Genomic DNA, 13971 nt, shown 5'->3' on the forward strand with positions numbered 1-13971 from the left:
CCAGATAATCCGGAGGCTGAGGCAGGAGAATCCCTTGAATCTAGGAGGTGGAGGCTGCAGAGATCATGCCACTACACTCCAGCCTGGGCGACAGAGTGAGACTCTGTCTCAAAAGAGGATATTTGATTGTCAAGAAAATGGTAAAAAATTTTTACTAGTTCTCAAAAATGTAAGAATTGAATCCATTCTCACTAGTAATATCTTCTGTTATTCCCAAGATTCAATAATTTATCCTTGTTGTTTGAGAACAGTAAGAGAAATATTCCTAAAGAGTAGTGCAAAGTGAACATTATTGTAAAAGAAAAAAGATTCCTATGGTTTAAAAATAATGACCAATACTTAAATAAGCAATGTAGTCAACAGCAATGAATGTGAGACCCTTTTAGTCGTGTTGTTATTAAGAGAACTAGAAAAATCATAGTCATGATCAATTTTTAAATTATTTACATTGTAGTAAATCAGAGGGTGATTACTTTTTTAAATTCAAGATTTTTCTTTGGAATAATATTATTTTATACATTAAACAGTTGAAAATATCCTTACTAAAATGTTTGCTTCATCTTTCAATGAATAAATGTAGTTCAGGACATACTTTGGATTACATTTGGATTACACAGTGAACTTATACAAAACTCATCACTGTGATATGTTCTACATTATTGTATGTCAGATGAAGCTCACAGGACCTTATAGGTGCCAAACAAGGATTTCTCCTCTCTAATTAGCAATCCATTTGACATCAGTGAACCTTTAATAAGAATAGCATAAAATGTGCATTTTGATATAGTATGAAGCCAAAGTTTTTCTTCACTGAAGTGTATGGAAATAGGTTTAACAATTACCAATGCTCCGGGGGATTATAAATTTGTATTTATTTATTCTTTGAAAGCTCCCTAGCTCTTCCCCAAAATATTCTTATACTAAAGCGGAGTTTATTTTATTTATGGGTTTGCTTTAAATTCTCCCGTTATTGTTGGAGACTTGCATTTGTTTTCCTGTTATATACTTTACTAAAGCAACACTTCTAAGGCAAAATGGTAAATGTGTCCCTCCATTTTTTTTGACCCTTGTTTCACCTGCCACTTCATCTGTGTTTACCCTCTTGTTTCAACACGTGTTTAATTGTGACCTCAGATTTTAAACAGTTTAGATGTGTATAAGAAATACCTGGATATTTTTTATCTCTGAAGAATTTTCCCAGAACATTATGGGAATTCTTTATAAATTTTTCTTTCTGAATATGGAAATTTTACCTTCTTATACATGTTATTTAATTTGCACACTTACAATGAAAACAACACAGCTCAAATTGTTTTGTCTGAACATGTCACAAAGTCTATGTTGGATGTCATTTTTGTTAGAACCAAAATTAGCTTTATTCAGCATTATTTGATTCCGATGTAAAGCTAAAAACATGTGAAGAAATATAATTTTTGTTTGTTTGTTTGTTTCATTGGGACTTTTGTTTTATTTCATATTCAATGTGATTATGTGCCTTTAAAATGTTCTCCCTTCCATTCTGCCCTTGTATCTTTGCAGTCATTGTATACAGCAGATTCTAGAAAGTGTAAATCATTGTCACCTAAATGGCATAGTTCACAGGGACCTGAAGGTCAGTATATGGAGTCCATAAATCTGAATCAAAGCAGTTTTGTTTTTTTTTTTCTGGGGAAAGGGCAGAGGGTGGGTATTTAAAATGGTTCCCTTGCCTTTCCCAACTTTTTTCTAAAATGAATATATGATGAAATGATAATGCATGATGCCTCTTCCAGTTTGCTCATCTACAGGCTAAATATACATCATAGCAAAAAGGGAAGAATACTGAAGAATACAACCTGTTTAAGTTTCCAAGCAGTAAACTACCAAAAGGGGTTTAGGGGTAGGCTTTCTTTAATTGCCCAGCATTTGCCTGGAGATAAACGTGGCCTGTGATGTATGTCCGCCTGTAGATTTAAACACCACTTCTGTTCTGAGACCATGGGTTGCTGTAGCAGAACAACTGGTTACACATTGCTCCATTTGAGTCTGATGAACCCTTAGGCAAGAGATAATAATTGCCAGCTAAATTAAAGCACAAGAAGTTAATGATTTATCAAAAATTCATTAGGTATCTTAATTTAACCTTAATGGTGCCCTGACTGTTAATGTTCAGCTTTTAGGACAATACTGGAAAAATGGGAGAGAAAAGGGAAACAGTTTATATGATGGGGTGGAGGCGGAACACAACAGCTACAAAGATTATATTTGTGTTCCAGTTTATTTCCTGGAAGAATTTATAACCAGGAAATGATCTTCTGAATGACATGAACTATTTTCAAAATGGATTTTTCTAGAACAAATGGACCCACATTCTGGCTCACATCTGGCAAGATCTGATTGTTCTGAGGTAGTAGTCACTCTACTTGAGCAATATGTTTACATGACTGAAGGTGGTACAATACAACCCCAGTTGTCTGCTAGCTCTGCACTTTAACCCAGTCTCTCTGAGGGTATACAGACAGTGAGTGTAAGCTTGGAACTAACACACGCCCCCTGGTGTTTGCATGCAGTCATTGCATTCAGCAGATCCTGGAGGCTGTGCTACACTGCCATCAGATGGGCGTGGTCCATCGGGACCTGAAGGTGAGTAATGCCGTTGGAGAAGATAAACCACCACACAGTTCCTAATGACTGTTCAGCTGCAATTATGCCTGTAAAGGCAAAGTATGAGCAATAAAGTTGTGTGGACTTATTCCAGCACATTACTCAGGAACTTTCCCTCACCACAATCTCTCTTATTTCATCTCTAACACACACTTGAGACATATAAATCTTGATTTATCCCGATAGAAATAACTTCCCAACATTAACAATAAATAGGATGCTATATGTCTTTCCTTGTAAGGATGGATATAGCATTAATGTGACTTTCAATAGGACTTGATCTCTTCTTCACTCTAAATTTGTTCTATGGACATTGATCAAACATTTTATATTCATATGATATATACCCAATATTATGTAAATACTTAGTAAAATTATAAAGTGAGTAGAGATGAAGTTATTAGGTGAAGTTTTAGCCTAAACGATTGTGTGCTAAAGAACCCCATTCTCTTTCCCTTAACATTAGTCCTAAGAATTCTGAGGACACTGAGGCCTCTTAGTTTTTTATTTATTTATATTCCTAAAGACCAAGATACTAGTGTCTTCTGAAACTATAGATGTAAAGAAAGCAAAACAAATTTAATCATCAAATAATATTTATGTAACAAATATATATGGATATCCCTATATATATATATTCTTATTTGAATGCCTACTGATACCCTTAAGACTTCACTCAGCATCTGATACCCTTGAGGACAGAGAATTTTCAGATCATTCAGAAATGAAATAGCTCACAAGGGGAATATTTTTTCATTAATTTTCTGTCTCCATTTCCCAGCACTCTAGTTTTACCTGTGGAATTTCAGAGAAACAGTGAAGCCTAGAAATTGAAATGAAAAACTACTGGATGAGTAAAATAGTAAATGTGAGCACTATATAGTTTTGATTCTTTCAGACTTAGCATTTTCTAGGCATTAGGACAAAGGTGGCAAAGGATAATTTAGAATGTCTAAAACTGTGTGTGTTTAGTGAGAGGACCTAGACTTATTTCTCACGTGCAGACTTTTCTGGTTATAAAAAATTGTAAATCCATATTTCCAGTCACTTAATGTTCTAGAAGACTATATCTCTAAACCGATTACATGAAAATGTGATTTATAAGCAAAACATTGCCTTAGTTTTCTGCAGTCTTCTTTTGATTTCATTTAATTCTGAGAGTTTTAAATATCAAAAGCAGGCCGGATGCGGTGGCTCATGCCTGTAATCCCAGCACTTTGGGAGGCCGAGGAGGGTGGATCAGGAGGTCAGGAGATCGAGACCATCCTGGCTAACACGGTGAAATGCCGTCTCTACTAAAAATACAAAAATAAAATAAAATAAAATAAAATAAATATCAAATGCAAAGGTATGGTTAAGGGCATTTTCTTCTGAAGAGCCAAGATAGGACTATATATCTGCTAACACTTACCAAATGTACCCATTAGTATAAAGCAAAAACAGTATGTTTCTTTGAAAATTCATGTATTTTGCAGTCACCTCAAAAATTCTTTACTGGCCGTTTACAGACAGAGCCGCTTTTGTTACCTCTCAGAACCGATAGCACTACTTTCCTTTTAAGTGAACATATATGAACATGCACATCATTTGTGCAATTTTTTTTCAGATACTTCTATGAATTTATTATTTGAAACATTTTACTCCATGTTATATAACCATAAGTGGACTTTAAAAGCCAAGTATAAAAAAATGTGAATCCTCTTCCATAACTTTAAAGTTATTTTTTGTGGAATTATAATATGGGACTCCTCTAAGCATTTGGACTCAGGTGAGCCCTTCAAAGACTGGAACTTTAATAGGACATGGACTGTGAAGAAAAATATATTCTCTGACATATGAGCTAACATCACTAATTAAAAACTTCAGCAGATGATTTTTAGGGAGGCTTACCAGCAAAAGAAATAACTTGCTGCATTCCCCATCAGATTTCTTTAAGGCAGGGAAAGTACTTTTGCTCTCCATTCTTATTCTGATTCTGAGAAAGGACAGAAATGAACTTTTGAGAGAGCGTGTTATAATTTTTGTAGTTGTTGTCCTAGCTTCTGTCAAATTGCTGACTTGGATGGATTTCAGTTGAGTCTGGTTCTCAGTGCTTGCTTCAGTAGGCCATTTCATAAACACACTGAGAGAGTTCAAAGCACGTGCATTAGAGGCAGTTGATGTACCTCTTGAACATGCCAAATCCCCGGCTTTGTTTTGTGCCTTTTATACCCATGATGTATACTCTGATAAATATATTGTTTGTGATAGCATGTTTACCAATATAGTAAAGTTAAAAAGATCAACTGTTGAAATTTTTATTACCAGGCTTTAAACAAAAACTTGCCTTTACTATTTCTATGCCATGTATTTTTGTGTCCATATACTAATTAATATGCTAATTGATGTGCGATTGAAATGTTTGTTGCACATAGTTTAATTTGTCCACATCAGTGAGAAAAAGAAACACAGGAAATGTCATGTTTATCATGATCAAAAGCACCTATGAGGATATAAGTGCTGTACAATTTGTATATAAGCCCTCTGGAAGCACAGCTGTTTAACATACTGTGATACTCCACAGTATCTAACATAGGGGCTTATACCTGGCCAATACCTGCAGCATATTCCTTCAATTTAGAAATGAATGAAGGTCAACCAAAAGTACATCTATAATATAAAAGGCAGCATTCAGTAAAATAGGTTATTAAGTGTTCATTAATATTTGAATAACATAAAGAAGATAAGTATATCTTCAGAATAAAGATCACTATTTAGTTGAGTAACTGCTGCTCATTGGGGCTCATTAGACAGTGGGAAATTATGAGGACCCTATAAACAAGGGTGAGGTACAACAGGCAATTTCAGGATGTCCCTGAAACAAGCAATAGGAGAAGAGTCAGGGTGGTGGGATAGCAGCGTCAAGAAGGTACATCCATCGGCACCAGGCAGAACCTAGTGGATACATGGACCACAACCATTTGTCTAAGGTGTGTCCAGTGGCAGGCCAATTAATATAGATCTAGATAGTATTAGGAGGATCTAGTGGTGGTGATAAACAGTACAGTACAGTTCAGGGATAGGACTGTAGTCTTTGGGAGTGTTTGGATCAAGTGAGGACCTTAATAATCAAAATGGCAAAAGATGCCATTTATCAAGCAGTTACCATGTACCCTGCATTGTCTTATCATACAGTCTTCAGAACTTTATGAGGAAGGCGCTCTGATCATTCCCATAGTACATAAATGAAAATTTAGCAAACACAAGTGAAAGAACTTAAGATCACTCAGCTAGTAAAATATGATTGATGCCTAAGAAATTTGATTCCAAGTCTGCATGCTTAATCACTACTACTTCTCAGTTTAGTTAGTTGGATGAATTAAAAGCCTGTAAAGAGACCAAAGAATGAGTCAAAACAATGATAGGAAAATAATTTTGCTAGCAACATTCAGAATAATTTGGGAAAATGGTTCTAAGTTTAGTGAATCAAAAGGTTAAAATAGTCCTGCCTACGGGCCTTCCAGAGATAAACAAAATCTGTATCATTAGGAATAAAGAAAATGATATAACGTAGAGTAGGGGCAGTACAATTTGGCAGTAGGCAGGTATATGAAGTAAAACTTTTTCATTTAGAAAATCAGTAAGGTAGCATTGACCACAGCCTTTGGAAAACGAGACAAAGAAGAATAAAATGCATTTGCCACATTTGATTGCTGCATGAAGACAATTAATATCGGGTGCTTAAAAATATAGATTCTTTATAAAGAGCTGAGTGCTGTAACTCAGTGTTGGATATTTGTGAGTTGGTGGTTTAAAGTTCAAATACAAAAAGAGAAGGATGAATATTCATCAAACATTCCTTCAGCAGCTACTTACGCATCATTTTAAATGTGGACATAAATTACTGAGCAAAACAAGAACAGACCTTGTGTGCATGAAACCCTGCTGGCCATTGAATTAAGGATCATTTAAAAATATGTATGTAGGCCAGGTGCAGTGGCACATGCCTGTAATCCAAGCACTTTGGGAGACTGAGGCAAGAGGATTGCTTGAGGCCAGGAGTTCAATACCAGCCTGTGCAACATAGCAAGACCCGATCCCTACAAAAAAAAAAAAAAAAAAAAAAATCAATATATATACATATGTGAAAAGCGTGTTGGTGATGTTCTTCCCAGAAAGGAGGAAGTACATCAGACAAGTACTGCATTCAGAAAAATATTGGGTCAAAGCAAGGTTGCAGTAACAAATGACAATTTTTAATGTCACAAGAAATAAAGGAATGTCAGATCAGTATGTTTTCTCATTTAAGATCCTGGAGAATACAATTTCTTTGACTTAGTTGACAGAATAAGTAAAGGAGATAGTTATAAAGCTATGCTTTTTCAAATAACTATATTTGAAACAAAATAGTAAGATTTCTGCAGTTCAAATATACCAGAAATGGTTATTAAACTATTTCATGAACAACAATCTGGACAGGAGGCTTCATACACACAACTGAATCTTTAGCAACAAATTAACACCCTGTGAATTGGTTCAGCAGAGAATACTGCCTTTAGTATTAGCCCCTATTCAGAAGAACGACATTACTTAATGGAAACGTCATTGAATGGATGGATAGATGGATTAGATGGATATGAGAGAGAAAGAGAAATTTTAATGAAGAGAGTTTGGAGATTTGATGGGAACTTTAAGGCTGTTTCATAGAAATAAATTTATGACCAGAGTAGAAAGGAATTAGTTTTCAGGGAAGTGGAGAGATGAGAAGTATTTAGTAATTTGTTTTTTGTTTTTTGTTTTTTTTGAGACAGAGTCTTGCTCGTTTGCCCAGGCTGGAGTGCAGTGGCGCAATCTCGGCTGACTGCAAGCTCTGCCTCCCGGGTTCACGCCATTTTCCTGCCTCAGCCTCTGGAGTGTCTGGAACTACAGGCACTCGCCACCACGCCCGGCTAATTTTTTTGTATTTTTAGAGAGACACGGGTTCACCATGTTAGCCAGGATGGTCTTGATCTCCCAACCTTGTGATCCGCCCGCCTTGGCCTCCCAAAGTGCTGGGATTACAAGCGTGAGTCACCATGCCCAGCTAGTAAATTCTTGTTAACCATGGGTAGTAGATATATCAACCTGTGAAATTTATATTTTGGATAATTATAAAATCACAAGTATACTTTTCTCAGAGCCTTGTTTAGATAAAAGTTTAAGGAACACATCATCTGTGTATGTATGTTTAGATATTTTTGAAACAAAGTATTATTTAATCAGTTTAATAATTCATTTAGTCATTCCAGTATTTCTTTATTGAGTGTCTAGTGTTTGTCAGGCAGTGGAGAAGCTGTGGGTAATTGGCACTATCCCACTGCAGTTACACTCTGGGTCTTTCAGTCTACCCAGCAGTGTGTGCTGATAATGTAAAAGTAAATTAATAAACAGGAATGGAATACAGAATGATTCTTATGAACTTGCTCATATATGCATAGCAATAGAAAGAGTACTTCCTAATTGCAAACTTATAGCACATACATCTGCTAGAAACTCCTTGTGCTAAGTACATGAATTCAGGCATTAATTCCACACAAAAATAAAAGCTAAAATCCTTTGTACCATGTATACAAATGGGACAAGTGAGCTTGACATTCAAGCTTTTCAATTCATGCAAAACTAAAAAAAAAAAAAGAATAGTTTATTTTGGGGAGCTTCATTCGCACCTTCTTTGGCAAAAGATAAGTGACAGAAAACACACCAAGCAGAGAATGATTTTCTGTTAAAAGAGTGAGATTCTCCAATAAAGGAAATAAATTTTGAAAGACAATTTTTACTCCTTAAAAAATAATATCCAAAGGAATGTAAGAATTAAATAATATGGAATAATAAAATTACTAATTTGCTTTTTATAATATTCCAAAATTTAAAAAGAGATAAAACACACATGATTTTACGTGTGTATTCCTAATGATTGAGTCTTTTAGATGTGCACAAATTAAAGCCTGATATGATTAATGCTAAAGGCCATTGCTTTTGCCAAATCAGTTTCTTAATAAAGATATGATAATTGGTGAAACAAGGTTAAAACTATGTTTTTTTCATAAGTTTTGGATATGGGTAGTAAATATTTTTGAGTACTTCAAATTCTTCTAAAAACATCTACCGAATGAACTACCTTTTAAAAATAACTGTTTTTATACAATTAGTGGAGTTTCTTTAGTATCACATCTTTAAAAGGAAGGAATTAGAAAATCTAGCTTCAGGTCTTGGCTTCATGTTTTTGGGCCTCCCTACCTCATGTAGAAACTGAAAGATTTGAGTTATTTTATCTCCCAAGTCTCTTCCAGTTCTGAAAGTGATTCCATCAGCCTGCCTGTGTACTTTGAGGCATTTGAACAGTTTCAAGAAAACCTTGAATCATATTGAAAGAAGTTGCCATTGTATTCATATGAAAGTACAGAACAAAACTTGCAAACAGTTGCTGCTCATTACAGCTGATATGCTATAAATGGTTGTTGACACTGAGACCAGATGTCATGGAAAATCCTGCATCATTAGGAAGCAATGGGGGTGGGGAAGGAACCTATGTGTAAGAATGTCTGTGCACTCTATTTAAAAACCAACCTAGAAAGGGATTTCATTATAAGAATCTAAAGATCCTTTCAATATATAAAGACTAACATAATAGATTGCATTAAGTTGGCGTCATTAATAAAGACATTCCTCAAGTTACAAATATTAAATGTTCTGCACATTGAAATGACCAGCTGCACTGGAATGTAGTAGCTAATCACTAATGTGTATGTTGTCACCACAGAGGACAGAGCTCCTATGATAAAACCCAGTGTGATTTTATTATTTCATAGAAACTGTTATGAGATATAATTTAGTACCTTATAATGTTCATTTGAGAAATTAAGGAACTAATTAATTAGCTCCAGGCATTTGTGAGTTGCCCAAGTCAACACAGGTAATAACAGTTAGGGCCAGGACATGAACCCAGATCTTCATCTAAATCATCACCCTGCCTGTTTCTCTCACAGTGCTGTGGTCCATAGTCAACTAGCTACATTTGAAGATCTGGGTTTCTGATCTCATCTGTCTGATTTGTGTTAGAAAATCAAAAAAGTGGAATAGTAGCAAATAATTGTGTAGTGGTGGTCCTTTCTAAGGAGGTAATCATTAATTAGGTGAGAAATTCTACCCTTTCAGCTTGGGTAAACTATATTTGCAAATTATCTTCCTTTCTGTAGGCATTCAGAATTTAAACTAACCTTGCCAACAAAATTTTGTAGTACAATATTTTTAACTTGGAAGCTATGTGAGTGGTAGTAATTCAGGAAAATTAGAATAAATGTGCTTGTCCTGATTAAAATGTTCCTTTAGAAAGTCTTAGTGACTAAGCCTCCCACACAATCACAGAACATGATAGGAGGATTATTCAAACTGATATATACCACAGAGTTATATAGAAATCAAACTTGTGTGATTATTTTTAATGTTTCATTGGAGCTGCCCTTTAAAGCCATCTTGTGATGAAATATTAAAAAGTGAATAATCCCTTAAACTCATCATCCTAAACTTTTTAGTTTTCATTATACAATTTCATTTTAGATCCTAAATTTTAGTAATCATCCTAATTTTTAAATTTTATTATATAATTATATATTTCAGGTTTGCCTAAAGATATACATAAATATGAAATCATGTTAGTCTCTTCATTGTTACACCTACACAGTCACCTTCAAATAACCCTGCCTTTTCTTGTACATAACTGCAGCTGAACAGTCTTCATGAGTATAAGGTGCAACTCTGGTCCAGATGGATTTACTATTTTCTGGATGACTCACAAAGGCCCTACAGTGAGGTCTTCTTTAGTTATGAATATTTGCCCCAGTCATTCAGAGGATATATGTGCATGATAAAACTTTAAGATGTTCCATTTCTTCTGAATCGGCAGGTTCTTGGTGCTTGAGGCATAATGCACATAGCCCTGCCCAGCAGCTTTTTCATTTAGTGATAAGAGTGAAAACACACTATTTTTTAAAAGGTTATTTACCAGTGACGCTGACAGTTGCTCAACAAACTTATCACTTGACTTCAAACACCTAAAATGTGATTTCTAAAGTGATTGGAACTGAGTCTGTGGTTGACAAATTAGGACAGATGTGTATTAACAGAAATCTCTGACATGCCAATGCTTTTGAAAGTGAAGAAAGAATTAGAATCAACCATTGCTTACAGTTTGATGAGCTTTATCCAAGTTGATTATTCCATGAATTAATAGTTGGAACTTAACTTCTTGATCAAATTAGGAAATGCATCAATGTGGTAGACCATAAATTTTAGTTGCAAAAATAAAATGTCAATTGAAAATAATTTAACATGAGTAGATACTATTGTATATTGATAAACAAAGTTCCAAATAAATTTGAAATGTTAGGTTTTACTAAAAGTCATTTCAGAATAAAAGCCTTTTATATTCTTGAGATATCTTCATCCCATACTCCAAATTAAATTATGTATTTAGTGTTGAGGTAGTTAAAATCCCTATCAGTCCCACAAAATTAGAAAAGTTTTCTCACATTTACCAGTCATTATAATAGCGATGAATCTGATGGCAGTGAGCAACAATAGCCTGAAGAAGTCTGGTATTTGGTTAAAACTTACTCGCCAACATTCTAATTTCTTACAGATTTAACTTAATTTCTTCCAAGTTCTGGTTATGGGTCTTTGCTAATGTGCATGGCTGGCTTAATTAATAAATTAGGTACTGGTTTAGGCTGTGTTTACACAAGGTCGAAACAAGCAACAGAACTGACTAATTCAGTGAGAAAAATGTAGCCAATTTGATTTTTAAAGCATGACATTTCTTGTTTATTAACATATAAACAAAATGAATTTGATTGAATGAATTTTTAGATTTTCAGACAATCGTTTTGGCACTTGTAGAGTCCATTGTTTCCCAGCTTTTTTCAGTCTGAGACACACCTCTAAATTTGCTGGGTTTTGTCCCCAGATAGGAGGACTTTGAACCATTCTCCCATATACATTCTAACCCAATATATTTATCGAGTTTGGAGTTGTACATCCTTAACTGTATATATTAATCAGCCTCCTTTTCCTAACCATCTTCATTTCTTAAAATCCACAAAAGTGATTCGTGGAAATTGAAGACTGTTCCCTGGTGCTTATTTTCAAAGTACTAATGTGTCTTGATAACATTGGTTGGGAAACAGTGGTATAGACACAGCCTTATTCCAAGACTGAGTTATCAGCCCTTGCATAATGATAAATGCCCGAGAAAATAAAAATATGTCTTTCTCATAGTACTCTGAGATGGAAGAATAAATATATAAGTAATGCTCTGAATCACACTTTGAAGAAATGTAAATTATGTTTTAAAAGCTGGCTTATAAAGAAAAAAAAAGCTGACTATAACATTTGGCAAATAGTAGTATACTCTTTCTGCCTTTAAGAATAAACAGATTCTTAAAGACAGCGATTTTAATACATAATTCAGAGTAAGTCTCCAAAATTTGTACCAAAATTGTTTGGAAACATTGAGGAATCAAAATCACTACATTTGGGTCCAAACTCTTGAAGTTAACTAGGATTTAATTTGCACAGTTTCATTTGCCAAATGTCTGTAGATTGGTCCAACTCTTGTTATTATTTTGCCAAGTTTCCTTCTGCTGAAAATGTCTGCTCTGTTAGGCTTCTAAGTCAATGTCCATGGCCAAGTCTGAATCCTGAGCGGTCCTTGGAAACATGTGAGCAGGTCAAGACAGGTGCTGTCATTCATTTGATCCCTCCCCAAGTATATTCTCTCTTCTACCCAGTATCTCTCTAGGACAGTTACGCATCTGTCTGAAGCCTGCACACATGATAATATTTAATTGTTTTCTAACTGTATTTTCCCTGGGATTTAGGAATGGCAGTCTCCAGGAGAGATGACAGTGCATGAATTTTTTTTCCCCCTAATCCTGTAAAATGTTGTTAGTTTTGAACAGTCGCTTAAAATAGGTTCTCACTTCAGTCTCTTTTTTTTTTCTTTCTAAATAAAGCCTGAGAATTTGCTTTTAGCTAGCAAATCCAAGGGAGCAGCTGTGAAATTGGCAGACTTTGGCTTAGCCATAGAAGTTCAAGGGGACCAGCAGGCGTGGTTTGGTGAGTAGGGCCCCCTCCTTCATGCTACCTGTAGTCTTCTGGCTTCTGACTTCTGGCTCCTAATCCCACTTCCTAGTGAAAATAACATGGAAAAGTTCATTCTAATAACAATTTGACTAATTTTAAGATATTGTGCCTTTATAAGCACTTACTTTTATTGACATTAAAGGGTATATAATCTAGAAATAATTTAAGGGAAAATATTAATGGGAGAACAAGAAGACATATACTTTTTTTCTCAAAGGATGTTTGAGAAAGTGCCTTATTTAGTAAGCATTAATTAGAGGATTACAACATTCAAAGAGTACTTTTTTTATTTGAAAGAAAGTTGATTGTTTGCATACAGCCTCATATGATGCCAAAAACTGCTATGTGAATAGTAGATGCTCAAGAAACACAGCCTATTTCACATATAATACTTTATGATTTATGAATTAAAGATTGTTTAAAAATTATGAAGCATGTATTTATGTGTATATTTCACCTTAGTTATTTTATATGTCTTCAACATGCCACTTTCCTCTCAAAAATTCTGATAATTTAGAAATTTTTATGTGATGACATTTCTGCTTCTTTACAATTAAGGAAGAAATTAATTCTAAATAAATTTAAATTATAGTATTTCTAACCAGACTTAGGTTTTGTTTCAGTATTCAGCCTGAATAAATTATTTACTCATTAATTTTCATATGCCTCTCTCTGCCATTTTCCAATATCCAACCCACTTCTCATGTAGAGTTCTAAAAATATAACCTCTCCCCAAGCCTGTCTTCCTTCTCTCCTGACTTTCAGTGTGTTGAGGTTAGATAATTTTTTAATGCCCTTCATTTCTGATTTCTTTTCTTCTGAGCACAACAAATAGAGGACTAAAAACATGCTATTTCTTTGTTTTATATGCAAACGCTTTTCTGTATCCCTAATGTACACATCTCCCGAGATGTGCATATTACTCCCAGGATTCACCACATCTCCCTTATCCGCCCCAGCTGTTACTGGGAGTGGATGGTGTGCCAAGCCTCCCTGGCAGCCTAATGCAGGACCTTAGTTCCTGCTGCCTGTCCTGTTTCAGTAGTACCTGACAGTTATTCTTGTTTGAAGCCCCTCCCATGTTTAATATTACCTTTTACATTGTCTTTTTACCCTCCAATCCCAGATGAATTTAATACCTCCAAACTTGTCATTTTGTTAATAATATTT

At 34.8% G+C, this 13971-nt stretch overlaps 1 protein-coding gene across 31 annotated transcripts in view; it reads left to right on the plus strand.

Annotated features, from left to right (window-relative positions):
• CAMK2D (calcium/calmodulin dependent protein kinase II delta) overlaps window positions 1–13971 on the plus strand; it is a 304534-nt gene that overhangs the window by 211718 nt on the left and 78845 nt on the right. For 19 of the 31 annotated variants that reach the window (XM_050792417.1, XM_050792419.1, XM_050792415.1 and 16 more), the window contains exons 6-7: window positions 1540–1612; window positions 12672–12774. In XM_050792417.1, the coding sequence (XP_050648374.1) occupies window positions 1540–1612; window positions 12672–12774 (176 nt within the window). Of the gene's footprint in view, window positions 1–1539; window positions 1613–2549; window positions 2623–12671; window positions 12775–13971 lie in introns of all 31 variants that reach the window. The other 12 variants (XM_050792418.1, XM_050792416.1, XM_050792420.1 and 9 more) reach the window with 1 other exon arrangement.

Source organism: Macaca thibetana, chromosome 5, assembly GCF_024542745.1.
Source record: "Macaca thibetana thibetana isolate TM-01 chromosome 5, ASM2454274v1, whole genome shotgun sequence".
Classification (NCBI taxonomy): Eukaryota; Metazoa; Chordata; class Mammalia; order Primates; family Cercopithecidae; genus Macaca; species Macaca thibetana.